Source organism: Grampus griseus (genome assembly GCF_964374135.1).
Source record: "Grampus griseus genome assembly, chromosome: 12".
Lineage (NCBI taxonomy): Eukaryota > Metazoa > Chordata > Mammalia > Artiodactyla > Delphinidae > Grampus > Grampus griseus.
Window position 1 is genome coordinate 1,672,713 of NC_139006.1, and position 26,706 is coordinate 1,699,418.

The 26,706-nt window shown below is 45.7% G+C and overlaps 1 protein-coding gene across 1 annotated transcript in view; it reads left to right on the top strand.

The window, feature by feature from the left end:
- Window positions 1–16,492, top strand: part of STX2 (syntaxin 2) — a gene marked incomplete at its 5' end in the record, with an annotated part of 45,112 nt that extends 28,620 nt beyond the window's left edge. Inside the window, 7 exons of the mRNA XM_082668156.1 lie at window positions 1,990–2,064; window positions 3,726–3,799; window positions 4,458–4,566; window positions 6,524–6,597; window positions 6,720–6,857; window positions 8,970–9,080; window positions 14,336–16,492. Of these exons, the coding sequence (XP_082524282.1) occupies window positions 1,990–2,064; window positions 3,726–3,799; window positions 4,458–4,566; window positions 6,524–6,597; window positions 6,720–6,857; window positions 8,970–9,080; window positions 14,336–14,413 (659 nt within the window). The 3' untranslated portion in view covers window positions 14,414–16,492. The remainder of the gene's footprint in view (window positions 1–1,989; window positions 2,065–3,725; window positions 3,800–4,457; window positions 4,567–6,523; window positions 6,598–6,719; window positions 6,858–8,969; window positions 9,081–14,335) is intronic.
- Between the last annotated feature and the right edge of the window lie 10,214 nt (window positions 16,493–26,706).

Genomic DNA, 26,706 nt, shown 5'->3' on the forward strand with positions numbered 1-26,706 from the left:
CGTCTTTGATTTTTGTCAGTTTGATTACTATATGTCTCGGCGTCTTTCTTGTTGGGTTTTTCCTGCCTGGGACTCTGTGCGCTTCCTGGAATTGTGTGGCTATTTCCTTTACCATGTTAGGGAAGTTTTTGACTATAATCTCTTCACATATTTTCTGGGGTCCTCTCTCTCTTCTCCTTCTGGGACCCCTATAATGTGAATGTTGTTGCGTCTAATGTTGTCCCAGAGGTCTCTTAGGCTGTCTTCTTTTCTTTTCATTCTTTTTTCTTTATTGTGTTCCACGGCAGTGAATTCCACCATTCTGTCTTCCTGGTCACTTACCCCTTCTTCTGCCTCCGTTATTCTGCTATTGATTCCTTCTAGTGTATTTTTCATTTCAGTTATTGTATTGTTCATCTCTGTTTGTTTGCTCTCTAATTCTTCTAGGTCTTTGTTAAACATTTCTTGCATCTTCTTGCTCTTTGCCTCCATTCATTTTCCAAGGTCCTGGATCATCTTCATTATTCTGAATCCTTTCTCTGGAAGGTTGCCTATCTCCACTTCATTTAGTTGTTTTTCTGGGGTTTTATCTTGTTCCTTCATCTGTTACATAGCCCTCTGCCTTTCCATCTTGTCTGTCTTTCTGTGAATGTGGGTTTTGTTCCACAGGCTGCAGGATTGTAGTTCTTCTTGCTTCTGCTGTCTGCCCTGTGGTGGATGAGGCTACGTAAGAGGCTTGGGCAAGCTTCCTGGTGGGAGCGACTGGTGGTGGGTAGAGCTGGCTGTTGCTCTCGATAGTATTTTCTTTTTTACGAGATGATTCTTAAACGTTCCTGCTGGTTGGCCGTGTGCACCGGCGATCTGGGCCTGCGGCTCCCCTTTCTCCAGCATGTGGTGTTTAGCTTCAGCTCAGCTTTTCCTTGGCTTCTCAAGGCCTCGGCTGCCTCTGACTCAAGCAGCTCCCTTGCTGGGCTCATTTCTCTGGGTTTCCTTCTTTTGAGTCTTCTTTGCTGCCTTTATAGGTTGATGACGTCCAGCTCTTCTGCTTGTTCTCAGCAGGAGGACTCATAGGAATGACCTAGTTCCCAATATTGCCCTTGTTTTCAGAGATTTGAAATCCTGCCGTTATCAAATATAACCTCATGGCCAGCTTCTGTAGCTTGAAGGGTTAAGCGTCGTAACGCCTCTTGTATTTCTGTGATTAATGCTTGAGCCCCTGCGCACCTGTGTTAGCAGGAAGGTCCAGTAGTTCCGTCCTGAGTGACCCCCAACCCTGGGGCTTTCTTATCCAGAGAGGTGAGCCCTTGGAATGTCCCCCGCACTCTCAGTCCTCAGTCATGTGTCTGCGGCTGGTCAGCGTCCCCGGCTGTCCCCCGACTGGTGCGTCGTGTCCTCACTGGGTGGACCCCGCACAGACCTGCTCCATGCGCACTTCCCCTTGGACCCCTTCCCCGACCCTCCTTCCCCGCACGCGGAGGCGGGGCCTCTGGGGGTGTGAGTTCAGCCTTCCCCGGTGCAGGAACCCACGCTCCTGCCAGGAGCCCGCTTTGATGAGAGAGAGGACAGCAGGAAAGAAGTCAAACACGTGGAGGCTTTTTTCCTCCCAGAATATGGTTACATTTCTGCTTTCCTTTTTCAGGTCTAGATGTCAGCACTGGGTTCAAGGAACTGTGTCATCAATTAATTGGTATAAACTAGGTATCCTGAAACTTAGGTGTGCACCAGAGCTGCCTGGAGGGCTTGTTAAGTCACAGTACTGGCCCATCTAGTGAAGTTCCTGTGAGTAGGTCAGGGGTGGAGTCCAAGAATTTTCATTTCTACTAAACACCCACCTGATAACGGAAGCTGCTGGTCCAGGACCCACACTTTGAGAACCACTGGGGTGATCAGTAGTTTTTCTCAAGAAACAAACAAATGACTATTTACCAAGAATATTGTTCTGTTTAAGTTTGTTGAACACACTGATGTTGGATATTATAACTCATGTCTTTTTTTTTTTTAATTTTGTAGAAATAAAAGAAGAACTTGAAGATCTGAACAAAGAAATCAAGAACACTGCTAATAAAATTCGGACCAAGTTAAAATGTGAGTGTAAAGTTGTGATTACATGTAATCATTGACGGTGGGGATGTGGGTAATTATTATTTTCTTCTTTATAACTTTTTATTCTTTTACATTTTCAAAAGTTAAGATTGTGACCGCTTTAAAATAAGTTGTTTGTACTTGGAATAGTAAGTCTTGTTTAAGTTCCTCATTATTCTAGAATTCTTAAACGAGGAGCTAAACCTAAGGGCTGTTAACCCTTAAATTTCAGAGTGAAGCACTAATTCGTGCCCAACAGGAGTTAGCACTCGCTTATAAATTGTTAATCTGTTATATTTTATGACATTTGGGGCTAAACTGCAGATATTTGAGAAGGCGACTAGCCTTTGACATGAGTTGCTGGGTTCTTCTTGAATGCCCTCGTACTCGGTGAGCTCCTTTGAACCTTTCGTAGATTCATCTCGGCTGACGGTGCTGGGTGGAGGTCCACAGCTTCCCTGTGGGACCGAAACAGACGTGGGTTTTCTCTGTGTGGTAGAAAGACAGACTGTATTTAATTTTTACAAAATGACATTCAAATCAAGAATATTTCTGAAGATCAAAATGAACCTTTATTAAGGAGAATTTCAGACGTATGTCGGGGGAGGGGGTCACCACCACAAGCCCCGTGTCCACGCCCTTGAGCTCTGCAGGTCCCAGCGGCCCTCACCCAGCCGGTTTCACAACCAATCCCAGACATCTGGGTCTTCATCAGCATATAGTTTTCTGTGTGTATTTCTAAGAGAAGGATTTTTCTCCCCCAAGTACAACTATAATACTACTATTTTTTCTTCTTCTTTTTTTTTTTTTTTGCGGTACATGGGCCTCTCACTGTTGTGGCCTCTCCCGTTGCGGAGCACAGGCTCAGTGGCCATGGCTCATGGGCCCAGCAGCTCCGCGGCACGTGGGATCCTCCCGGACCAGGGCACGAACCCGCGTCCCCTGCATCGGCAGGCAGACTCTCAACCACTGTGCCACCAGGGAAGCCCTATAATACTACTATTATATCTAAGTCACATTAATTACTATTATTTATTATAAAATATCCAGTCAGAATTCACACTTCCCCAATGATCTTTTTATTTTTTTATTTAAAAATTTTTTTTTAATAGTTTGTTTGAGTTGGGTTCCTTATTTGGACCGTATCCTGTGATTGGTTGATATGTTGCCATGTTGCAGAGTTTTGCTGATTTCACCCCTTTAATGTCACTTAGCAGGTTACCCGGTGCTCTGTATTTCCTGTGGATTGACAGTTAAATTCTCCAAACTTGATCAGATTCATGTTGCCTGCTTTGAAATGTCAAGCTGTAACATCTGGTTTTATTTTCTGATATCATCAGCAACTGACAAGTACCAAGACTCATAAATTTACTAGGAGTTGAAAAGATAAGAAAATACATTTGAGGTTAGGCTTGAAAACCTTTCATGTTTTAGTTTAAAAGATAACTCTTGGGCTTCCCTGGTGGCGCAGTGGTTGAGAGTCCACCTGCCGATGCAGGGGACACGGGTTCATGCCGCAGAGCGGCTGGGCCCGTGGGCCATGGCCGCTGGGCCTGCGCGTCTGGAGCCTGTGCTCCCCAGTGGGAGGGCCCGCGGCGGTGGGAGGCCCGCGTACCGCAAAAAAAAAAAAAAAACAAAAAAAACTCTTTCCTGTTTGTTTCTAGCTATTGAACAGAGTTTTGATCAGGATGAGAGCGGGAACCGGACGTCAGTGGACCTTCGGATACGCAGAACCCAGGTTGGATTGTTGGCCGTGTCTGGATTGAAGCAGTGCTGAAGAATAGGTCCTCATACTTCTTCCAAATTCAGAACAATTTCATCTTTACCATCACATTAGTTCTTTCAGCATTTCTGCCTAAAAAAGGCATCGTATTTATAGACTCCCTCTCTAGATTATGAAGAAAAAAAGTGTATTCAGTCCAACAGCAGAATTCTGTTCTGAAGAGCAAAGAATTATCCCAGTCATTTTAGTGTTCATGGTAAAATCCTCACCGTCTATAGGTTTATGGTGCAGCAAAGTGGAATTTAGTCCACTTAACTCTACCTGACAAATGGGGATTATGTGCTCAGGCTCTGGGGGCAGTCTGCCTGGGTGCCAGCCTGACCCAGTCAGCCTGTAGCTATGGACTGATTGACTTCTTGAAATGACGGTTTCACTTCTATAGAATGAGGGATAGTAATAGTATAGTAAGGTTACTGTGAAAATCAAATAAAATAATGCATGTAAAGTTCTTAGCATACATTGTGTTATACAGTAAGTTGCTGTTAATCTTATTTTCCATTTGAAGGAGTAAGTGGCATATTAGTTTGAATCTCTATAATGTAAAGTTTTTATGTATCACTTTTAATAGAAGCAATGACCAGTGTGTATTGATCTATCTTTTTTATGTTAAAAGCATTCAGTGCTGTCTCGACAGTTTGTGGAAGCTATGACCGCGTATAACGAAGCACAGACCCTATTTCGGGAGCGAAGCAAAGGCCGGATCCAGCGCCAGCTAGAAATAAGTGAGTCAGTGAACGTGCTATTTCTGTTAAAAACATATTTTTCTTCCTTAGGGTCTGACATGAAAGTATGTAACTTCAAAAAAGTAATTCCATCTCTGTTTCGGTCAATAATGTAAGCCTAAAGTGCTTTCATAGCTTCCTAGTCATTGAATCAACCAACCTATTATTTATTTAAATCCTTCAGAAAGTTCTAGGTGAGTGGACTTTAGATTACTTGTAGAGCGTTAATGAGACCTGGAAGACTCTCAACCGTCACTTCTTCCTGTATTTTTTGTGTCCCCCAGCCTTTCCTGCCCCATCTCAGGGGACAGTTCCCTGTGGGTCTCGCGGTTCTGCATGTCTGGTGAGCAGACACTCGCTGCCTTTTTGCTCCAGGCTTTCTCCCGCGGGTGTCTGTCTGTGTAACAGGCAGCCTTAGAAGATGCGGCTCGTGGTTCCCTCTGGGCGGAAGGCAGTTTGCTTGCTGAATAAAGGTTAGGCAGCCTTGCTTACCCCCCACAATGGAAGGTCAGGGTTCCTCAGCTGTGACACAAGCCCCCTGTGGGTGCATCTTCCACTGGGGCTGCTCTGCGTCTCCCACGGCATGGGGAGGGGGGAGCAGCCGGAAACGTGAACCTCATTAAATGACATTTTAGGACCTCCCTGGTGGCGCAGTGGTTAAGAATCCGCCTGCCAATGCAGGGGACACGGGTTTGAGCCCTGGTCCAGGAAGATCCCACATGCCGCGGAGCAGCTAAGCCCGTGTGCCACAACTGCTGAGCCTGCGCTCTAGAGCCCGCGAGCCACAACTACTGAGCCTGCGTGCCGCAAATACTGAGCCCACACGCCTTCTCACCGTGATGAGAAGCCCGCGCACCTCAATAAAGAGTGGCTCCCGCTCGCTGCAACTAGAGAAAGCCCACACGCAGCAACGAAGACCCAACGCAGCCCCCCAAAATAAATAATGACATTTTAACATCTTTATTGAGATATAGTTGCTGTACCATGTGAATGATACTCAAATTGTACAGTGCAGTGGTTTTTAGTATATTAGCACAATCAATTTTAGACCGTTTTAATCACTCCAGAAGGAAGCTTGCTGCCCGTTGTTGGGCACTTCCCATTTCTCCCCTGAGCCCCAGGCTACTGCCAGCTTATTCTCCTGTCTCTGTAATTTTGCCCATTTTGGGCATCCACATGAATGGACTCATACAACATATGGTCTCTTGTGACTGGTCTCTTTCACTTAGCACAGTTTTTTCAAGGTTCAACCACACTCCAGCAAACGCCAGTGTTTTATCCCTTTTTTACGGCTGCATCACGTTCCATTGTGTGGATGGACCACATTAACATTGTTTATCCATCCATGAGGTGATGGACATTTGGGTTGTTTCCACTTTTTGGTGATTATGAATAATGCTGCTGTGAATATTCACATTAACTGATATTTTAATTATGATGATGTTTCAAGTGGGTTTTTCCAAACTTCTGTGAACCTGTTCATACACAGCATTACTACACTTAACTCAAGGAAAAAGTATTAACGCCCAAACTACAGAAAGTATTAGAGCCTCTGATGCTAATTTTGCAGTCTTTATTATGTGCATTTAACATATGCTGGATCTAGCTTACCCCCTTTTCCTATAAGCCAGAGTTAAACTTGTAGGAAAACTGATACGCCAGAATGTATTATCAGTTTCGTTTTTATAGTTGTTCCTTATTCAGACTAAAATTGGATTTTATTAGTCATTCCAATTATAAGATTTTTCATGAGTGTTTTCCAGTTCTTCCTACTTCTTAGGCTTATGTTAATTTCTCTCATCGTTAATATTTGCCTAAGAAAATACATTGGAGAGGTTAGAAAAACATTGGTTGAAAATATTAACAACTCAGATTTTAGTTGCTAACTTATGGGTGCAAAAGTCATTTTTAAATATTGCTGCATTCTGAATGGAGTTTTTAATTGTTAATATTTTAGCTGGAAAAACTACCACTGATGATGAACTAGAAGAGATGCTGGAAAGTGGGAATCCCTCCATTTTCACGTCGGACGTGAGTATGCAGGTGGCTTTGTGGCCTTGTGTGTTTGTATACATACAGATGATTTTTTTTCTTTAACTTCCAGAGCAATCGTAAGTTCATTAGTATTTCTCTTCTGTTTTTGTTTTTCAAAGATTATATCGGATTCACAGATTACTAGACAGGCTCTCAATGAAATTGAGTCGCGTCATAAAGACATTATGAGGCTGGAGACCAGCATCCGAGAGCTGCACGAGCTGTTCGTGGACATGGCCGTGCTCGTTGAGACTCAGGTAGTCACACACGTCTCTGCTTCTCCGAGACAGAGAGCTGTTTTCTGTAAAATCTTACGTTTGATTCCAGTATACCTGAGAAAGCCAGTATTCTGGATGCGGTCTCGTAATTCAGCAGTTGTAGTGTTATTGCCACGTGAGACTGAAACGCTGTAAACAGCTTCAGCTTTCCACAGTGGGGGACTGGTTTACTTAAGTTGTGTGTGGTGTGTCCGTAGGACAGCCTGTTAGGCAGCCACAGGCAACATCGTCTTTGTTCATGGAGGACTTTTAATGAAATACATAAACGTTATGTGCCAGAATTTCAAGTTGACATAAGAGGGAGAGGCTAAACCTTACACGTGTATGTATAAACGTGAATATGTACACAACACACGCCCTTCTACTCCTGTGTGTATGTATATATGGCATGAACTCAGCTGCATGAAACAGTACTCACAGAAGGAAAGAAATATACCAAGCACTATAATAACAGTGGGGCTATGGGAATTTTAGTCTTCTTCTCTAAAATATATGTATTTTCAAGTTTTCTGTAAGGACCATATACTAGAGTAACAATTGGGAGAGATGTATGAAAGAATAAGCCCCAAAGGGGATACACTGTGACGTAACTAGAAGCGGTGTCTAGTACCACCGGCACGGGGTGACGGGGGTGTGAGGAGACCCTGTGAGGAACTGAGGAAGTTGATACAGATTTTTGAAAACAGAAAATTCAGTGTGAAGCACAAGCCGGTGGTTCCAGTTAGGTTTGTGGCTGTGCTTGCGCTTCCTCTCGTGATGCTGAATGAGGTCCTCCGTGACTTTGCAAGCGCGCGAGGCTCGCCCTCGGTCACTCACTGATCAGTGGGCCATTGAGATCAGCTGACCGCCCCGTGAAGCGGGAGCATTCGTACCAAGTCATCTTAGGATTCACGTCACACTCACGTCCTCGCTCCCGCGGAGGCTGGTTTCAGGATCTCTTGTGTCCTCTAAGAAGGCTCGAGTCTAACTGGCCTATTTCTCATTGCCTGGGTTATGTAAGGATCACTGGGAAGTCCGTCCAGGTGCCAGGTTCATCCTCCACGTCGCCACTAACATTTGAAGAACAGTGTTTACTTTGAGGAACCTTGTCATAAAAACGTGTGCAGAGCTGCAGTGCGGTGCATTTGCAGTGTAGGGTGGGGACGGGGCAAGCTCACCCCTTCTGCTGGGAGGGCCGGTGCGCCACTCACTGCGCAGAAGGGGGAGAGCTGGGAGTCTGGCTGCCACCAGCTTCTTGTTTTCAGGAAGGAAACCAGTTAGACAATAAGACAATCAGTGATTCGTTTTGTTATTACTAAAGATTTTAGAGCGCCTTGGACTTTTAATTAGGATTGTTCGATGTCAGATGCATTAGTTGCCATTAGAAAAATCGATGTGTTCTTAGCTTTGTTCCGTTGTTTCCTTTTAGAAGTCTGTTAGTGCCGCGTTATATTGGCTCGTCTAATTCAACATGTGCGTTTAATCAAAGCTTACTAGTAAGTGTACATGTGTGAATGAGTAAGTTAACTGCGTCATTCTTCAATGCTTTACCACTCACTGCTGCAGATTGTGTCTGCCGGTGGACAGAAGACCAGGTAATGTGTCTGTCACCCCACATTTCACTGGATGCACCTCATTAATTTAGTCAGCTTAGTGGCCACCGTAAGCTATTCTGAGGTTACTGTATTTTGAAGAAATTGCAGCAATCTTCTACCCATTAGAAAAGATGTCATTCTTCGTCCACCGTATGTACGTGCATAATAGTAAATATTCGCTTAGCCTAAAGCTAGCCGCCTCCCGTTCACTGCGCCCATCTTTAAAGAGTGTTCTCATGTTAAAGCATATCTCAAAGTCTACATGATATGCCTTCAGTTATCAGCATTGTTGCCCATCCCTTTTAGTTCTTTTTATAGTATAAGTTGGATTTTGATTATTCTGCATATTGTACATTTATGATGGTCTCATCTTTTCGTAAATGTGAAAAAAAATTCGGTGTCCATTACACGCACGTTATGTTCCTGTGGAAACTTTACCGCTGCTCTGTGGCTGTCTTAAGATACACAATTAAGTCATTTGAAAGTATCTCCTAAGTTTGAAACTTTCTGTTTTAAGGGTGAAATGATCAACAACATAGAAAAAAACGTTATGAATGCCACAGACTATGTAGAACATGCTAAAGAAGAAACGAAAAAAGCTATTAAATATCAAAGCAAAGCAAGAAGGGTGAGTTTGGTCCTTAAGAATTAAAGTGCGTTTTTCTCTGGATTTGGTTTTGAGTGTGCGTACATCGATGCAAGCCCACTTAACAGGTATTCCAAGAAATGAAAACTTCTTACATTAATGTTTCATTTGAATACTGAAGTAATTCTTTTTGCTAAAACGTTTGAAGTTTATCAGATACGTTATGTTGACTGTGAACCCTGTTGGTTTTAAGTAATGAAAACCCTTTGCAGCCGAAGTCGGTCTCTCTGCTTTTCTCAGTTGCATGGGTTCCAATTCCAGAGTTCTCTGTGTCTTGGGCCATTAAGTGGAGGGACATAGCGAAACTCATGGGACTGGAAGTTCTAAAAACCATTGGTTACACATCTTACGCAGTGAGCACTTTATTCTTTGTTTACGTTATTTGCTAATCCTTCGGTTTGGAGGAAAGAAGAGAATTATTTGAGACCGTGGACCAAAGACGTTACATAGCACTCGCGTTGAAGCTTTGTAAACGAGTTTTAGTATCTTTGTCTGAATCTTAACGTGTGTCGTGTGTGAGTGAAAGCTCTTCTAAGAAAACAGCGAAACCACAGAATTAAGTTCTGATTCAGGGACTGGAAAACTGTGTGTCTCACTGTGTGACCTCACCCATTACTTCTTGGCCCCTTTCTCTCCAGTGTGGAAAGGAGCAACACAAAGCCCCAAACCCGTGCTTTCAGGGCCTGTCGCCCTCCCACCTGCTGGGAGAGGGCTGTCTCAGTGCCGGTCAGGGGAGGTTTCCAATGTGATGGCAAAAAAGGGAGTTTCAAAAACTCCTTGTAAAGAGGGAGTTTCAAAACGTTCAGGAAACATAGTCAGATTCTGAGCGCGGATTTACCCGTAACAATGGCCCATGGACGTTCTCAAATAAGATGCACGTCTGGGCTTTAATGTCAGCCTGCAAAGCATCGCACCCTGCTTTTTCTTGGGAATACCTGAGTGTTAATTATCTCTGAGACGTAAGGCATGGTTTCTTACATCATTCTGTGTTACCACCTTTTGAAATATTGACCTTTAAAGTAAAGTGAGGTGATGAGGTCCGCGTGTGAAGTGCTTTGGCTGGTCCAGGCACGAAATGGACTTTCACTTAAAAAAAATCATTAAAAAAGGGCAGTTCCCTTCCTTTCTCCATGACCTAAACAGCACGTCAGTCCAACGAAAATTTCCATGAGAAGTTCCCTGGTTTTACAGAGATAAAAGGTGGTCGGGGGATACGTCTTATCCTGAACCGGCAGAGCAAGCCTCGTTCTGGCAGGTGGCTGGGAGCAGTGCGCTACCTGGAGTGGCCACTGGTCAGAACGTGATGTTTTGTTTCAAAAATTATTACCATCTCTCTGACTCAAGGCCTGGCATCTGAAACCACACACAGCTTGCTCAGCTTCTCCCTCTGCTGCTAGGTGCGTGGTTGTTGAGATGTTGGCCGTCCCTCCCCTCTCCTGGTGTCCTGGTTCCATTCCCGGGGCAGCTGAGTTAGCCCCTGAGAGACCAGACGGCCCTAGTGGAGTGTGGTTTGTTTTACACGGCGTGGCAGGGGCAGTGAAGGACTTAACGGCCAGTAACAAACAAACAAGAAAGAAAAGAGTGTAGGGGCTTATTACATAGACAACTGATTTCTGAGTTCACTGACCTGGCTACATAGCTCTGTATACGTGAAAAAAAATCAGCTGTATGTCTCAGTCCATCAGAAATTTACTGAAAGAATGTGGTCATGCAGCTTTCTCATTGATGCAACCTAATATTTCGAGTTCTATAACAGTTTATCTCCAAGTAGTCTGACCTCATTAAATTAAAAACCCGTCTTTATGAGAACTGAAAGTTGTCAAGCAGAATTAATCGATGTCCCATAACTTAGATTTTAAAACGAATTCCAATAGAGTCTTTGATTTTAAATGAATGATGTCCTCTAACACGGCGGTGTGGAATTAACCACGATGTAATCGGCTTGCTTTTCTTTGACAGAAAAAGTGGATAATTGTTGCTGTGTCACTAGTTCTGGTGGCTGTGGTTGCTCTAATTATTGGCTTATCAGTTAGCACGTGATGTGGTGGCTGACGTCAGCGTGCATGCCTCCCTGCCGGCGCGGCAGTAAGTAACTCAACTAACCTGCTTGTTCACTCGCCCAATTAGCTAATGGTGGTACTTTGCCCAATTAACAACTACTGGAAAGCAATGAGAGGCTGCCAGCGGAGCGTTTGCCTGACTTCTGTGCCGAGAGCCAGCTTAGGCCGGGCGGCCGTGCACTTCTAAACCAGGGTCGTCTCCCTGGTGGTTTCGAAGCCTCGGCTGGGTTTGCCTCTGTTACTAAATGTGACGGCGGCGCAGGCGGCAGCCCCTGACTCTCCAGTCTTCTGTTTTTGGTCCGGGAGGATGCTTCCTTCTTAAAGGAGCCCTTCATTAGTGGAATAACCTTAGCAGTGAGGATTAATTCTCAATTAAAAAACTAAACTTTAATGTTTAATTTATCTCTTAAGTTTTAACTCTTCAATAAGTGCAACAGCCGAAAGTTGCTCTGTGAACTCTATTTATTTACTCATCATTTTACTGTGGAATTAGAGGGAATGGAACGAGAGCTGTGAAGAACACTCAGGGGAATTGAAAGACTTCGTCTCCCTTGTTTCCATTTGTCAGCGTCTAGGTTGTTGTAAATGTGGCCGCATTAAAGAGAAACCTTGTGCTGAGTGAGCATGCCTGTTAATTCTTAAGGATTCGGAATACAGAAGATACTCAGTTCTTTATTTAGAGTATCTTTATTTTTGTTTTCTGTGTGAGTATCACCCCTCTGCAACCTTCAGTAGATTTTGTGTTTTTCCTCCGTTTTTTTTATGCATTTGGAATCATCCTTCTTGCACTAACTCTTAAGTTAGAATGCTGCCTGGTGTATTAAGTTTGGACATACCAGTTATTTATCTTAAAACGTTTGTTCGGCGTGATCATTGTGATTAAAATTATATCTAGATTGTGACAAGTGGTCCTCGATGAATTCATTATTTTATCGTGAAAGCAACTGCTGGCTTGGTAGACACTTGGCACTTTCTTAAAGAGAAGACGAGGAGTTTCTCAGTGTGAGCATCTGTGCACTGAGGACCCGCCACAGGCGAGGGGCCCTTGCAGTTACTGTCCCAGCGTTCACATGAGCCACCACCTTGCACTCGAGGTAGTTCCCGTTAGAAGCTCTGGGATGTGGAGTTTTTTAGCGATCCACTTTTTCAGAAGGCGGAAGGAAGGAAGGCTCTCTGTTTTCACCAGGCAGGATGTTCATGTATCCTTCCATGCTTTCCTATTACGTCTGCTGAACAAGTGGTATATGTGATTTCCCTTCATTAATAATGATGGTATTTAAAAACTATTTTTATAATTTTTTATGAACTATGTATTTTCTTAGCTTTTCCTAGTGGCCATAATATGGCTAGTGGGATGTGCTTCCACTAAAGATAAACTTAATTTTAGATTGGATGCTGTGGTGATGCGGTGGAACGAGGGCAGGCTCCTCCCAGCAGCGTTCCCTGGGAGCCTTGGGCTTTGCTGTGTGCCCTGGGCCTGGCCCAGTGGTGTACCTTCATGCCTTTAAGCACGAATGAACACAAAACAACGCTCATTAATAAGAAGCACATCAGAGAGCACACCAACAGGTTTTTTTTTTTTTTTTTTTTTAACACAAACGCAGTGGTTGGTGTCTTTAATTATACTTTTGAAAAACTATTCTTGCAGCAGGTAGTTCGGCACAGCCCTCCTCGGGGCCTGTAGGCCTGTGTGGAGGGAATCCTACTCCCTGGAGCCCTGCAGCGAGGCCAGGGTGCCCGGTTTTCTATCCAACGACACTGCCAAGAGGACACGTGGCCCAGGATTTACGTGTAGTAGGTGGTGGCTTGACTCCCAGGGGTGTGCGTGGGCCACCAAGGAGAAGTCCAGGCATTTGGCTTGAGTTGTGAGCAGGTTATTGGGCAAGAATGGTCATTAAGTCTATGGCATTGAGAGTGCAGGAGCTCAGCTATCGTGGAAGTCAGGAGAGCACCTCTGCCAGATGTGGAAGCAAGCACGCACTTACGTGCTACCCAGAGACTCGGCAGTGAGAGTCAGAGTCTCCTGGTTCTCTAAGGTGGTTGGGGGCAGTGAGGTTGACAGGGGCATGTGGAGCAGGTTCTGGAGCTGAAGGGCGATGCCAGTGGGAAAGGAGGGGTGATAGGCTGAAGGAAAAAGGTGTGTCTAGAAAGGTGCTGAGAGAGGCTCCCCGAGAGACACGTGAGGACGATGCGAACATGGTCGGGACCACGTCCTCGCTTTCCAGGAAATGCCGTAACGTTAACAAGCAACAGGAAGTTTGAGGGCGTGATGTCCTGAAGGCAGTGGTCCCGGGGTTCTGCATAATGGACGTGAAGGTTTACCGAGGGGCCCGGCCGTGCTCCCCTTCATGCAGTAATCGATGGCGCTCTTGGCAGGCTAATACCGATGCAGAGCTGGCCGGTTTGAGCAGCTGTGATTTCTCAGATGAAAGTGTGCCATGAGTTCGGTAACTGTAATTTAAAATGATGAATCTCTGCTGTTTACAAAGAGAACTGGAAGTCAGACAGCGTGGTGTGCCTTTCATCTTCGTGAATTCCTCCTGTTCTCCCGCAGGCCAGACGGGCTTCCCGGAGAGGCTAGATTTCTTAAGCCAAAGGTTGTTTAGCTTTTCAGCTGTGCGAGGGCTTGTTAATAGACAGCAAAAAGTTACTGTTAATATTGCCTTGCTCTGGGCCCCAGATGCAGCAGGAGACCGAGTTAATGGCTTGTTGATTTCTTCCTTGTATCACACCTCAATGTAAAAAAAGGTATAAATAAGATTTTTTTCAGCAAGTGAGAAATAAATCCATTTAAAGTTTTAAAAAGATGTACAACGCATCCAAGAAATAACTGTTTGGGATTTTCTTGTGATCAATAGAACGTGTTCATGAAGACCCCACATGGTGTCAAGTAGACATTGCCTTTTACCTCCAGGAGTAAATAGTTGTTGTCTTAATAATACGTATTTTAAGTTATTAAATTCATTTAATATACATGTGTCTATAACTTAGTGCTTTGCCTCTGGAACTTTCCTTCCCCACCCCTCCCTTTTCTATGACCTGTAGGGGTTCGTTCTTGTTGATGGGCTTGTATTTTAAACATCTCAAATTCCAGGAGACTTTTGTTAGGAAATGACGTTAGTGATTTCTTTCCTTTGATATCTTGCAAATTAATACATGTTTTTCTTTATCTTGCAGAAAATGATGTTCATTATTATTTGCGTAGTTATTTTGCTTGTGATCCTTGGAATTATCCTGGCAACAACATTGTCATAGCAACCATGTCCCAAGAGCCGTTTATCCTTGGAGTCAGACCACATCTGCAGCAAATGAGCCTCCTCCCATTTCATGAATGAATCCTAGACATTGTGACACGTGGCATTGAGTGCTGACTTTTTATTAGTGAATTCAAGGAGAAAACGCAACAGAATGTATTGTTTGGTGAGAAAAGCGGAATGGATGTGATGAGTTAACCCAGACATCCTCGGACTCTACGTAACACACCACGAAAAATTAACAATGTGAAACTGGTTTCAATGGCCTTAAAATAAGGAATTATTGAAATTTTCAGTTTTTTTTATATTTCAGTGTTAAAAATGTATGTGAGGTTTAATTAGGAATGTCTTATGTTATGAAGCTCTTAGATGTGAGGTCTAAGACTTTCTTCCCTCTCCCAGCTAACATGCTGATTGAGACGTTTTTGTACCGTGTTTGTGTTTATGTTTGCAAAAATTATTTTTATTATCACAGCTGTTTTGTAAGATATCTATAATTTTAAATGTTTATAAATTGTTTAATATATTAACATCTTAATTTACTCCAATTTTATATATTAACTATTGCCTTTTAAAAGAAATAGGAAGGTTCATGATATTAGAGCCATTTTTGCACAGTTGTTTACAAAGTTTGCCATCGGCCTAGAAGACATTGGTTGCAAGGTTCCCCCAAAAGCCTTTGTAGTGCCTTCTGTTAAAATTGATTTATAAGGTTTAAATGCGCCCAACACCCTGCGGGAAAAGCTCGATTATTGTACTCAGCTCCATTTCAGCTGTGTCATTACCCAAGATAATAAATTAGTTACTGCACTGTAAAGACAATGGTCTCTTCTTTTACTCATTACAAAATAAGGTTTGTGATTCCCTGTTTAACACTGATAAAGTCTCAATTTAAGATGGTGATAAAACCAAATTTTAAACTCAAGGGGATTATTCCCAGACATTACGTAATTCTTTTAAATTTCAGCCGTTGTACAGATCACCTAAATGTTCTTGTTCAGTACCTACTCTTCTGCTAAACTTTAAAAGTTAATTCCCAAAGTTTACAGGAATCTTTGATAATTAACATTTTTATTACTCATTATTTTTAGTATAATATGCTTTATTTTTAGACTGTAAAATGTATGAAATCTTACTAGTGAATGGACATCTATAAGATAGCATCTCGTCAAAATTTTAAATGAACATGTGAAGGATACTCAGAATATAGTTAACTCTTATTACTTCTGTATGCGATTGTGTAAGCTCAAGACTGTATTTAACGTTGGCTTGAAAACTGATATAGATACTCTTGACTGCAAACTGTTAAGTGTGAATTATATTGGACCGTTTAGAAACTGTGTTCCTTATTCAGTACAATTATGAATTTCACTCATTCATACTTTATACATCTAACTGCTTAGCTTAGGCTTAAGTCTGTATTTATGCATTTTATTTACTTGCTGGTCATCACTGTGTAGTCCGAATTCCTATAGGAGTATCCTGGCTCTAGCATATATATTTCTTAAATCTTTAAAAAGCCTGTCAGTGGGACACGCTCCCTGATTTGTGCTTAAGTTGAAGGTGTGACTTGTCCTGAAGGATATTTAAATTTCTAGAGATCATGCTTGTATTAATGTAACTTTTGTACATCCAAACATTTGTCTGTATGATTATGTCCCTGTGCGGAGGAACTTTGTGCTCCCCGTGTCCCACTGTTCCCTTCAAGTTAAGTCTTTTTAGTCCCCACCTCTCATAATAATTCTTACTGTAGTTTTTCAAGACATTCTTCCTGGATTTGAAGTACTTACTGAATCTGTGTTCTCTAGTTGAAGATATGGAAGTGCTTTTTGATTTGTACTTAGGTGTTTAAGTCATCCATCAGGTAACACATTTTGTATGTCTAAGCCTCATGTACCTATTTGAAATGAGATTTTTAAAAATACACATACAGGTTCATTTGTTACTTTTTATCATTTCTTCAAATATTTCATGTTTACATTAAAAAAAAATCTCAGAGAACCAAAAAAGAAATATTTACTTTCTGCCTCGTGTTCATTTCTGTAAAGATTTTTGGGGAGATATTTTATTGCATATCCATTAATAAATTCTACTATGAAAATCACCTCTGGCCATTATGTGTAATGATATAATGTGAGTTAATAATTTTAGGTGTTTTTGATTGTTTTATTTATTACTGTTGTTATTATTACAAGCTTCTGTGGTTCGTGTCTCAGATATCAGCAGGACATACTAAGGAACCCACCTGAATTCTTGCTATTAACAACTGCCAATCCAGGGGTTTTGACTTTGAATGCTTCTGCCAGTTTGACAGGTTCTCATGAACATTTATTAACAGGGCGACCCCCTCCCCCCATATTCTGAGTTATTTAGCCTCTATACCTTCCTTAATCCTCTTTTAGTTTTTATTAGGTGGAATTTCCTTAATCCATAACCCTCACTGAATTCTAACCATGCTGGAAAGTGATGTTCAAAATCCAGAATATAAAAAAAGAAAGAGGGGCTTCCCTGGTGGCGCGGTGGGTGAGAGTCCGCCTGCCGATGCAGGGGACGCGGGTTCGTGCCCCGGTCCGGGAGGATCCCACGTGCCGCGGGGCGGCTGGGCCCCTGAGCCATGGCCGCTGAGCCTGCGCGTCCGGAGCCGGTGCTCTGCAACGGGAGAGGCCACAACAGTGAGAGGCCCGCGTACCGCAAAAAAAAAAAAAAAAAAAAAAAGACAAATAAGCTAGTCCTGGAGCACATCAGTCCATGGAGGGGGACCCTGACACGTGACCTGTAACTGCCTTTTCCTCTACTTCGCAGGGACTTTCAAGCTGCAGTCTTGATGTGCACATTCAGTAATTTAGTGCCTTTGTCTATGCTTCTTCAAGAATACGAAGCTTATCGCCTGAATGGAGTTTTCGGGTTCGCACCCTTGGGCATTTCCGGGTGGAAAGGTACCCAGAGGGCGGGGAAGCAGCCCCTCCGGGTGGGAGGTGGCCGTTCAGCTTCCCTTGGAGGCTTTGTCTGGGGCACTGCGGGGCAAGGTCACTGCCCGCCAGCCGCATCTCAGAGCTCAGAGAGACACGCCTTCCCAGGGTTCGGGCACCCACGCCGCGCCAGGGTCTCCACACCTGCTCTGTCGACGGTGGCCCCGGAGGGTGGAGCGGACATCCGGGGACGGGGCGGGGGCCGGCTTGCGAGTCAACCAGCGGCCGCGTCCTTTCTGGGACCTCTTCCAACGAATTGTTGTTAATTTCTTCCCTAAAGCGAAGCCCACATCCTTCCACAGGTTTAAAGGGTGGCACCCCCAGGTCAGGGGGCCGGGCCCCCGGGGGTTCAGGGGTCAGGGTCGGGGGGCAGGCCGGGGGTCAGTCTGCATCTTCTCCTGGCTGTGACTCGTGTGCTTGGCGAGAACCCCTGTGACAACTGAGGCTACTGTTTCAGCTAACACGCAGCACGTTTCCCTGGGCCATGACGGTGAGCCTCAGGGAGAACGGACTCCAGAGGGAGACGAGGGCGAAGCCCGGCCTCTGGAGGGCAGCCGAGCAAGGCCTGGGGGCGTCTCCGCCTGGTTTCCAGAGCGCAGCGCACGCCGCACAGCTGTGCGCCGGGGCCCGCCTTGCTTAAGACTGGACGCAGGGTGTGGTGTGGACGGCCGGCGCGCTCTGCGGAGGCGCCCCGCGTCCGAGCTGCCGGCGGGCTGAAGACGCACTTGCGCCTCCGGAGAGGACGCCGTGTACGTACGTCTACGGCCGTAGACGGCCGTCGTTTCGTCTGCCGCTCGGGCAACATCCGGTCGTCATTTCCGGTCTTGCCTCCCTTGAACGAGCAGGTTTCTAAACCAGGAAAACGGTTAAGGGCCGGCCTGTGAGAAAGGGGTAAGTTCCAGAAAAGGCAGCGTGGTCCGGGCGAGCGAGGGCAGTGGGTCGGCAGGTTCAGCCGGCGGGCCTGTGACCTCTGTCGACTGCAGAAAAACACACAACCTAAAAGTGGAGATGTTTTATTTGGTGTCTTTATTGAGGCTGTAAGCCCGGGGTACGGACTCTCAGATCGCTCCGAGGGGCCGCTCCAAAGAGGTCGGGGAGTAGCCAGGATGTATAGGAGTTTTTGTTGGAAAAAATCAAAAAACAAAACAAGTAGTCGAACATCAGGAGATTGCTGCTAATCACAAAAACAGACACATCTCAGCGTAATGATTTTAGTGCTTTTCTATGTATGGGAGATGCAGGAGTCTGGGCTCATTGAAGTGATACCTTGGATGTGCACCTTAGCTGTCTAGGGCCAGTGTGGTGCTTTTCTCCATCCTGAATCCCCTCAGGGTGCCCAGTCAGGGCGGCCACAGTGATGATGGCTTGAGAGTGGCCAACATTCACTGTTTACTGAAATGGCAGGCGATGTATATATTTTTAATTGAAGTCTAGTTGATTTACAGTGTTGTGTTAATTTCTGCTATGCAGCAAAGTGATGCGGTTACACATAAATGTCCACTTTTTCAAATATTCTTTTCCAGTTTGGATTATAGCAGGCTATTGAACATAGTTCCCTGTGCTCTACAGTAGAACCCTGTTGTTGATCCATTCTATATATACTAGTTTGTCTCTGCTAATTCCAAACTCCCAATCCTTCCCTCCCCCACCCCCGCCCCCTTGGCAACCACAAGTCTGTTCTCTATGTGTGTGAATCTGTTTCTGTTTTGTAGATATGTTCATTTGTGTCATATTTTAGATTTCACGTATAAGTATTATGACAAATATGGTATTTGTCTGACTCACTTCACTTAATATGATGGTCTCTAGTTGCACCCATGTTGCTACAAATGGCATTACTTTGTTCTTTTTTATGGCTGAGTAGTATTCCATTGTGTGTGTGTGTGTGTGTGTGTGTGTGTGTGTACACACACATCTTTATCCATTCCTCTGTTGATGGACATTTAGGTTGCTTCCATGTCTTGCCTGTTGTGAATGGTACTGCTGTGAACATAGGGTGCAGGCAATATTCTTTCCCCACACCTCGGTCCCCTCCTCTGCGGAACGGAGGGTGGGAGTCCTGGAGAGCCTTCCCGGACTGTAGTTGAGGTTTACGGTTACCTCACCTAAGTTGGTCCTTCTGGAAGGAGACTGTGGAAAATGCTCCTGGGCAGAAACCCCTATGGAGACAGCGGCTGGCACGGCGGTAGCGCTGCTGCTATGTCCCCGTGCCAGTTGTGCTTCTGGCTCGTCATGGAGTTCCCTGGGCAGGTCCAGGCCCTGTCGTCCAAGGGCAGATTTGGGACGATCTGAGATGACTGGGTTCAGTGTTGATAGAGCAGCAAGGAGGCCTGTGATAGTGAACAGCCTGGAGGAGCAGCTGCAGACACAGTCCTGCCTGCCGAGCGGGAGGCCAGGTGGCCAGGCAGCGGGTGAGACTGTGGACGGAGATCCAGCTGAGGGTCTCAGTGTCCAGTGTATCCGGGGCGGGGGGGCAGGCGGACAGACAGCAAAGGCTGCCTGAAGTGCAGAGCACAGGTAACGGGTAGACCAGATGGGGGACCGTGACACCCCGCAGCAAAGATACGAGTGATGGGGTGTGGCCAGGGAGGCAGGCGGGAGGCCGAGGACAATGGCCGCGTGTGGACAGAGCTCTCCAGCTGCTTGCCATGTGCCCAGAGGGGATCTGCTCCCCCTGGGCTCAAAGCCCCCCAGAAGTCCCCGTCTGCAAGCTGGGGTGGCCTTGGGTCCTAGGGCTGGGTCTTGCAGGACCAAGACTTGGTCCACGTAGCTCCCGGCACCCGTGTCTTTCTGTGCTTCCCCAGACGTGGAACTCTGAGCCCCTGGCTTGTCCTGGAGGCCTGGGTGCAGTGAGGCGGGGGGTGGGGGGGGAGGGGAGGGTCTCAGTTTGCTTAAAGGGCAGAGGCCGAAGGCCTGGGGTGATAGGAGTGTATTGCCTGCCACACCTTGATCTTTTTAAAAGTGCCATTTATTTATTTATTTATTCGGTTGCACCGGGTCTTAGGTTGCAGCATGTGGGCTCCTTAGCTGCAGCGCGCATGTGGGATCTAGTTCCCCGACCAGGGATCGAACCTGTGCCCCCTGCAGTGGGAGTGCAGGGTCTTACCCACGGCGCCACCAGGGAAGTCCCTTACGTGCTCTCTGAGGTATGATTTACCATGAATTCATCCACGCTAACTGCATAATGCTATGATGTTTAGTTAATCTGTAGACGTGCGTGACCATCACCGTCTTCCAGCTTCAGAACATTTCCGTCAAAAATGTCCGCTTGTTGCCAATCCTTGCCTCCCGCTCCCAGCACGAGGGGCCTCTGGTCATGCTTTCTCTTTATAAATTTGTCTTTTCTGGACGTTTCATGTATTGAATACTTGGAATCATACAGTACATGGTCTTTGATATCTGCGTCCTTTCACTTAGCATAATGTAGTGGAGGGCCGTGCATCTTGTAGCTTGAATCAGTAGTGTGTTCCTTTTTATTGCTTTTTATGGTGGACCACACTTGGTTTATCCATTCCCCAGTTCACAGACATTTGAATTATTTCCAGTTTTAGCGTTTTAGCTAGTACGAGCAATGCTGCTATGAACCTTTGTGTGCATATATCTGTGGACATCTGTTTTCATTTCTCTCGGGTAGGTTCCTAGGTGTGGTATTGCTGGGTCATATGGAAGTTTATGTGAAGCTGCCAGACTGTTTTCCCAGTGCTGTGCCATTTAACACACGCCCCAGTGATGGGTAAGGATTCCAGATCCTCCGCGTCCTGACGTTGGGTCTCGACTATCTTTTTTAGTATAGCAGTGCTTGTGGGTGTGGAGTGCTATCTCACTGTGGTTTTAATGTGTATTTCTCCACCGTTTAATGACGCTGCACATCCTTTCATGTGTTCGTTAACCACTCATATATCTTTTTTAGTGAAAGATCCGTTATATCTTTTGTACACTTTAAAAATTGGGCTGTCTTATTTTTGAGTTGTAAGAGTTCTTTGTGTATTCTGGGTAAAATGATTGTTTCACACAATCTTGTGACTTAAAGAAGTTAAGAGAAAGCTGTCTTTGCAGCGCCTTTTATGTTAACACACCGATTTACGTTTCTGGTGCCTTTCATTTCTCCCTGCAGATTCAAATCACTGTCTGGAATCATTTTATTTCAGCTAAAAGGACTTCCTTTAGTATTTCTGTAAGACAGTTTGCTAGTAGCAAATTCTCTCAGTCTTCCTTTATCTGGGAATGCCTTAATTTCACCTTCAGTTCTGAAGGGCTCGTTCTCTGGACGTTGACCTGTTGGTTCACAGTTCTTTCCTGATTTCAGCTCCTTGAATATGTCATCCCATTGCTTTCTGTTCCCCGTTGTTTCACTGAGCTGTTATCGTTTGGGTTTTAATGGCATTGATGCTCCCCTGTATCAGATGTCATTTTTCTCTTGCTGCTTTCGGGGTTTTCTTGTTGTCTTTCAGGAGTTTGATTATGAGGGGTCCAGGTATGGATCTCTGAATATTTTGGGGAGCTTTTGCCCAGTATTTTTTCAGGTATTTTCTCCAGCTCCTTCTCTTCTTTTCTCCTGGCACTCCGCTTACATGTGTATTGGTGTCCTTGACGCTCTCCTCCACGTCTCTGAGGGTCACTTCATTTGTCTTCAATACAGTAAGTCCCCTACATGTGAATGAGCTCCGTCCCAAGAGTGCGTTTGTAAGTCCAATTTATTCGTTAAGTCCAACAAAGTCAGCCAAGGTACCCAACTAACACAGTCGGCTACATAGTACTGTACTGTAATAGGTTTATAATACTTTTCACACAAATAATACATAAAAAACAAACAAACACAAAAAATAAAAACATTTTTGATCTTATAGTACAATCCCTTGAAAAGTACAGTAGTGCCGTACAACAGCTGGCGCACAGGGGCTGGCATCGAGTGAACAGGCAGGAAGAGTTACTGACTGGAGGAGGGAGAGGAGGTGGGAGATGGCAGAGCTGAAGGACCGTCAGCAATAGCGGACGGAGGGCGACCTGCAGTTGCACTCACGCCGGACGCTGACGGCTCACACGTACGCATCTTTGTAACTTCGCAGCTTGAAGGTCTGTATGTAGGGAACTTGCTATATTTTTCCTTTCTGTTCTTCATATTGGGTAGTTTCTGCTGCTGTAACTTCAGGTTCACTGATTCTTTCTTCTGCCACCTTGAATCTACTGTGGAACCCTTGTAGTATATTTTTCTTCATCTCAGTTATCCTACTTTTCAACTCTATAATTTTTTCAAATGGGTCCTTTTTAGAAATGTAGTTTCTGTCCATTTGAGACTCTCTATTTGTTGACTCATTACTGTCATACTTTTAATTCTTTAAGCATAGTTTCCTTCAGTTCTTTGATCAGATTTATAATAGTTGCTATGAACTCTTTGCTACATTGAAAATCTGGGGGCACTGAGATGTCTATTGCTTGCTTTTTTCCTGAGTATGAGTCCCATTTTAATGTTTCTTTGCATATCTCATCATCTTTTGTCTCAAACTGGACCTTTTAGATAATATATTGTCTCTGCATTATTTACCTGTTAACCGCATCCTGATCTCCCACTTAAGGCCTGTTGCTGCTGCATCTCAGTTTATTTCTGTTTCTTTGCCTAGTAACTTGCCTAGGCTGAATCTGTGAGGTCTCACTCTATGGTGTGTGGCTATCAGTTTTTTTCCTTAATTCTTGTCCTCATTTTAAGCCTACTTTCCTGAGGGTTGTCCCTTTGTCTGCATAGGTTAGTGGTCATCCAGTAATTGACCACCTTGATCCAGGAGGGCTTCGTCTTCTGCCGATGGGTCTGTAGGAGAGCAGGCAGCGTGTTCACGGTTCAGGCTGCTCTCAAGTCGGCCTCGGCTTTTGTTTTCTTCTGGGCCCTCTGAGGTCAGTACCAGGGCCTGCTGTTCTCTCTCTGTGCCACCTCTGTCCCTCCTCTGCCCTCCTCCTGCTCTACCCCCCAGAGGCTGACCCCTGGGAGCACATCATCCAGCCCCCGACTCTCTGATTTCTGACTAGTGTGTCCAGTGTGAAGCACTAGTAGAGGAAAAGGTTAGGGTATTTCTTCACTGCTCCCACCTTTCTTCAGAACCACCTCTCTCTTGGCTGTCTTAGCCCACTCAAGCTGCAATAACAAAATATCACAGACAGGGTAGCTTACAAACGAAAATTTATTTCTCAGTGTTGGGGGCTAGAGGTCTACCATCAGGGTGCCTGCAAGGTTGGGTGAGGCCCTCTTCCAGGTCACAGACTTCTCGCCGTGTCCTTTGGAAGCTCTCTGGGGTCTCGTATAAGGGCACTAATCTCATCCCTGAGGGCTCCACCCTCATGACCTAAGCATCTCCCAAACCCCTCTACCATCACTTGGGGCACTAGGATGTCGACATATACATTTTGAGGGGACACAGACACTCATACCTTAGCAGCAGCTTTGTTGTTTTGTTACAGAACCACACTTGGGTCCACTCGCCACGCGCCGTTAAGCCAGTCTACTGGCGCCAGGTGGTGGTGAAGGAGAATGTGGTGCTTATTGCAGGCGCCAAGCAAGGAGAGTGGGCAGCTCATATTCAAAGGACCCAAACCCCCTGAGTTTGGCTTTGACTGTCAGGGAAGGGTTTTTAAAGACAGCGTGAGGGAGAGGGTCACAGGGTACGTGATCAGCTCGTGCACATACCTCTGATTGGTTGGTGGGGAGGTGATAGGGAGCCAACATCCTCAGCCTTCTGGTTCCAGCCTTTCTGAGGTCTACGTGCTTGTGGGCAGCATGCTGTCATCCTGGTAGGGGGTTCAGTGTTTGTGAAATAACTCAAGGATGCGGCTCAGGATATTATCTGTAGCCCTTGAGGAGGAGCTAAAGGCCCTGATTTTGTTTTATGGCCAAACGGTTTTCGTTTTGTCTTGCTCGATTGCTTTTGTTTGTTTCCGCACTTCCTCCTTCTCTGATTAAATTTGCTCTTGGGAACTGGGGGGAGGCCTGGGAGGCTAAAGCTTGTCTACAGACAAGAGGTGGGGACATGTGGGAGGGTTCCTGCTCAGTTACAGTTTCCTGATTACGCTTCTCACCATGAAGGGACGCAGCTTTCCTGGCCTCTGAGAATTCTTTTTATCCTCTTACAGGTCTTTGGGCTCCTTAGCGTCCGTTGTACATGTATCTCCCCCAACCTTTCTCTGAAAGTAGCCCTTTCAGTAAACGCTCTTCACTTAAACCATCTGTCATGAATCTGTTTCTTGGAGGGACCCTGGCTAGAAGAGAGAGGAGGCAAGGATGGCAGCCAGGTGTTCGGTCCAGGACAGCAGGTGGATGGGGAGGCCGTTGGCTACGAGGAGGAGAGCTCGGAGGCCAGTGTGTTTGGAAGCGGATAATCAAGGGTGATGCTTGTTTGGGGCGCCTGTTAGACACGGAAGTCAAGGAGTTAAGTTGGCAGTTGAATATGGGAGACCAGAGCTCAAGAGATGAGGGGCTGGTGATCTAAAACTCGGAAGGCATCCGAGTATTGATGGTACTTAAGCTGTAGGCATGAGATCATCTAGGGAGAGGGTGTGGAGGAGTGGTCCAAGGATGAAAACTAGGGTGTTTCCAAGTGAGAGGGTTGGACACGGAGCAGAATTCAGCCCTGGAGACTGAGATGGGGTGACAGTGAGAGAATAAAGAGCATGACGACCCAGAATCCTGGGAGGAACGTGCTTCGAGAGGAGGGAGTTAATGCTGCTGGGAAGGCATGGGGGGCGGAGACCCCTGGGCTTGGGAGCGTGGACATGGCTGGTGAAGGGCTTCAGGGAAGTGCAGCTTCGTTATGCAGAGAGCAGGGAAACTGGGGGAGAGCTGGGGGGAATGTAGATCCATGGGGTTTTGCTTTGTTCTGTGTTGAATGGGAAATGAATGTAGGGAGAAGAAGTGATATGCAAGAGAGAGAGGGGTGAATTGTAGCAACCAGGACCTTGACCTTCAGGGTGTGGGACCCGGGGCTGAAGCAGAGAGTGGCAGGGGCAGCGCCTAGGCTGGACAGGAGAGTAGAGCCCTTGTGCAGGCATCAGTGCTCACGGTGTGTGTGTGGGGGTGATGTTTGGAAGAACAGGTTCCTACATCAGGCACCGCTCTCCCCAGGGCTCTTTGCGCAGACTGACTTCACCTCTTATTTCCCGGAATCAATTGAGGCCATCAGGTGTGAATCCTCCCCTTTTCCTCCCAGAGATCTAGCCCACCTCCCATTCTCCTGTCCTCCCTAGACAAGCTCCAGCAAAGGTGAGTCCACCCCCGGGGTCAGCACTGCAGAGCATGGCAGATCGTGTAAACAAGTGACAGGGGCCTCCCTGGCGGTCCAGTGGTGAAGACTCTGTGCTTCCACTGCAAGAGACGTGGGTTTGACCTGTTGTCGGGGAACTAAGATCCCACATGCTGCACAGCGAGGCATGCATGCACGCGTACATACATACATAAACAAACAAGGAGCAGCACCGCGGACAGGTCACAGAGCCATGTGGTTGTTACATTATGTGCAAGAACCAGCCTCACCTCCAAGGGGAGGCTTTCTCTGCTTTCTTTTTTGATATATAAATTTATCTATTTATTTATTTTTGGCTGCGTTAGGTCTTCGTTGCCGCACGCGGGCTTTCTCTAGTTGCGGCGAGCAGGGGCTACTCTTCGCTGCAGTGCGCGGGCTTCTCATTGAGATGGCTTCTCTTGTTGCGGAGCACGGGCTCTAGGCGCGCGGGCTTCAGTAGTTGTGGCTCAGGGGCTTAGCTGCTCCGCGGCATGTGGGATCTTCCCAGACCAGGACTCGAACCCGTGTCCCCTGCATTGGCAGGCGGATTCTTAACCACTGCGCCACCAGGGAAGTCCCTTTCTCTGCTTTCTTGAACACGCTGCCTTCTCAGATTGGGTATCATTTCTCCACATTTGATGGCAGCACGTTTCAGGAATGAAGGAACCCCATCTGTACAAAAGGATGATGGCTGGTGGTGGGTTAGTCAAAAGAAAATACCGCTAAAAATGAATAATTAAAAATAATACACTCAGACTATGAATAATTAAAAAGACGTGAGTGTACACACACTTTCCAAGCTTTTCAAAGAAAGGCGAACCTTTTCTTTGATTATGGGTCTGCTTATAGATTCCTTGGTCTTTTTTGCTTCCCTGAGTCTCTAATCTATTACCTCCCATTTTCAGTTTCCTTCACGTGGGACGTGAACCTAAATGTGTTGGGAAAAAGCTGGGCACAGCAGCTTAGATTTTAACTTACCGTTTTCACTTATCTTTCCTTTTGTCGCACACACCTTGTTGGGAGCCTGACACTTTGCAAATCTGAGACTGGGTCGTCCAGGAGGA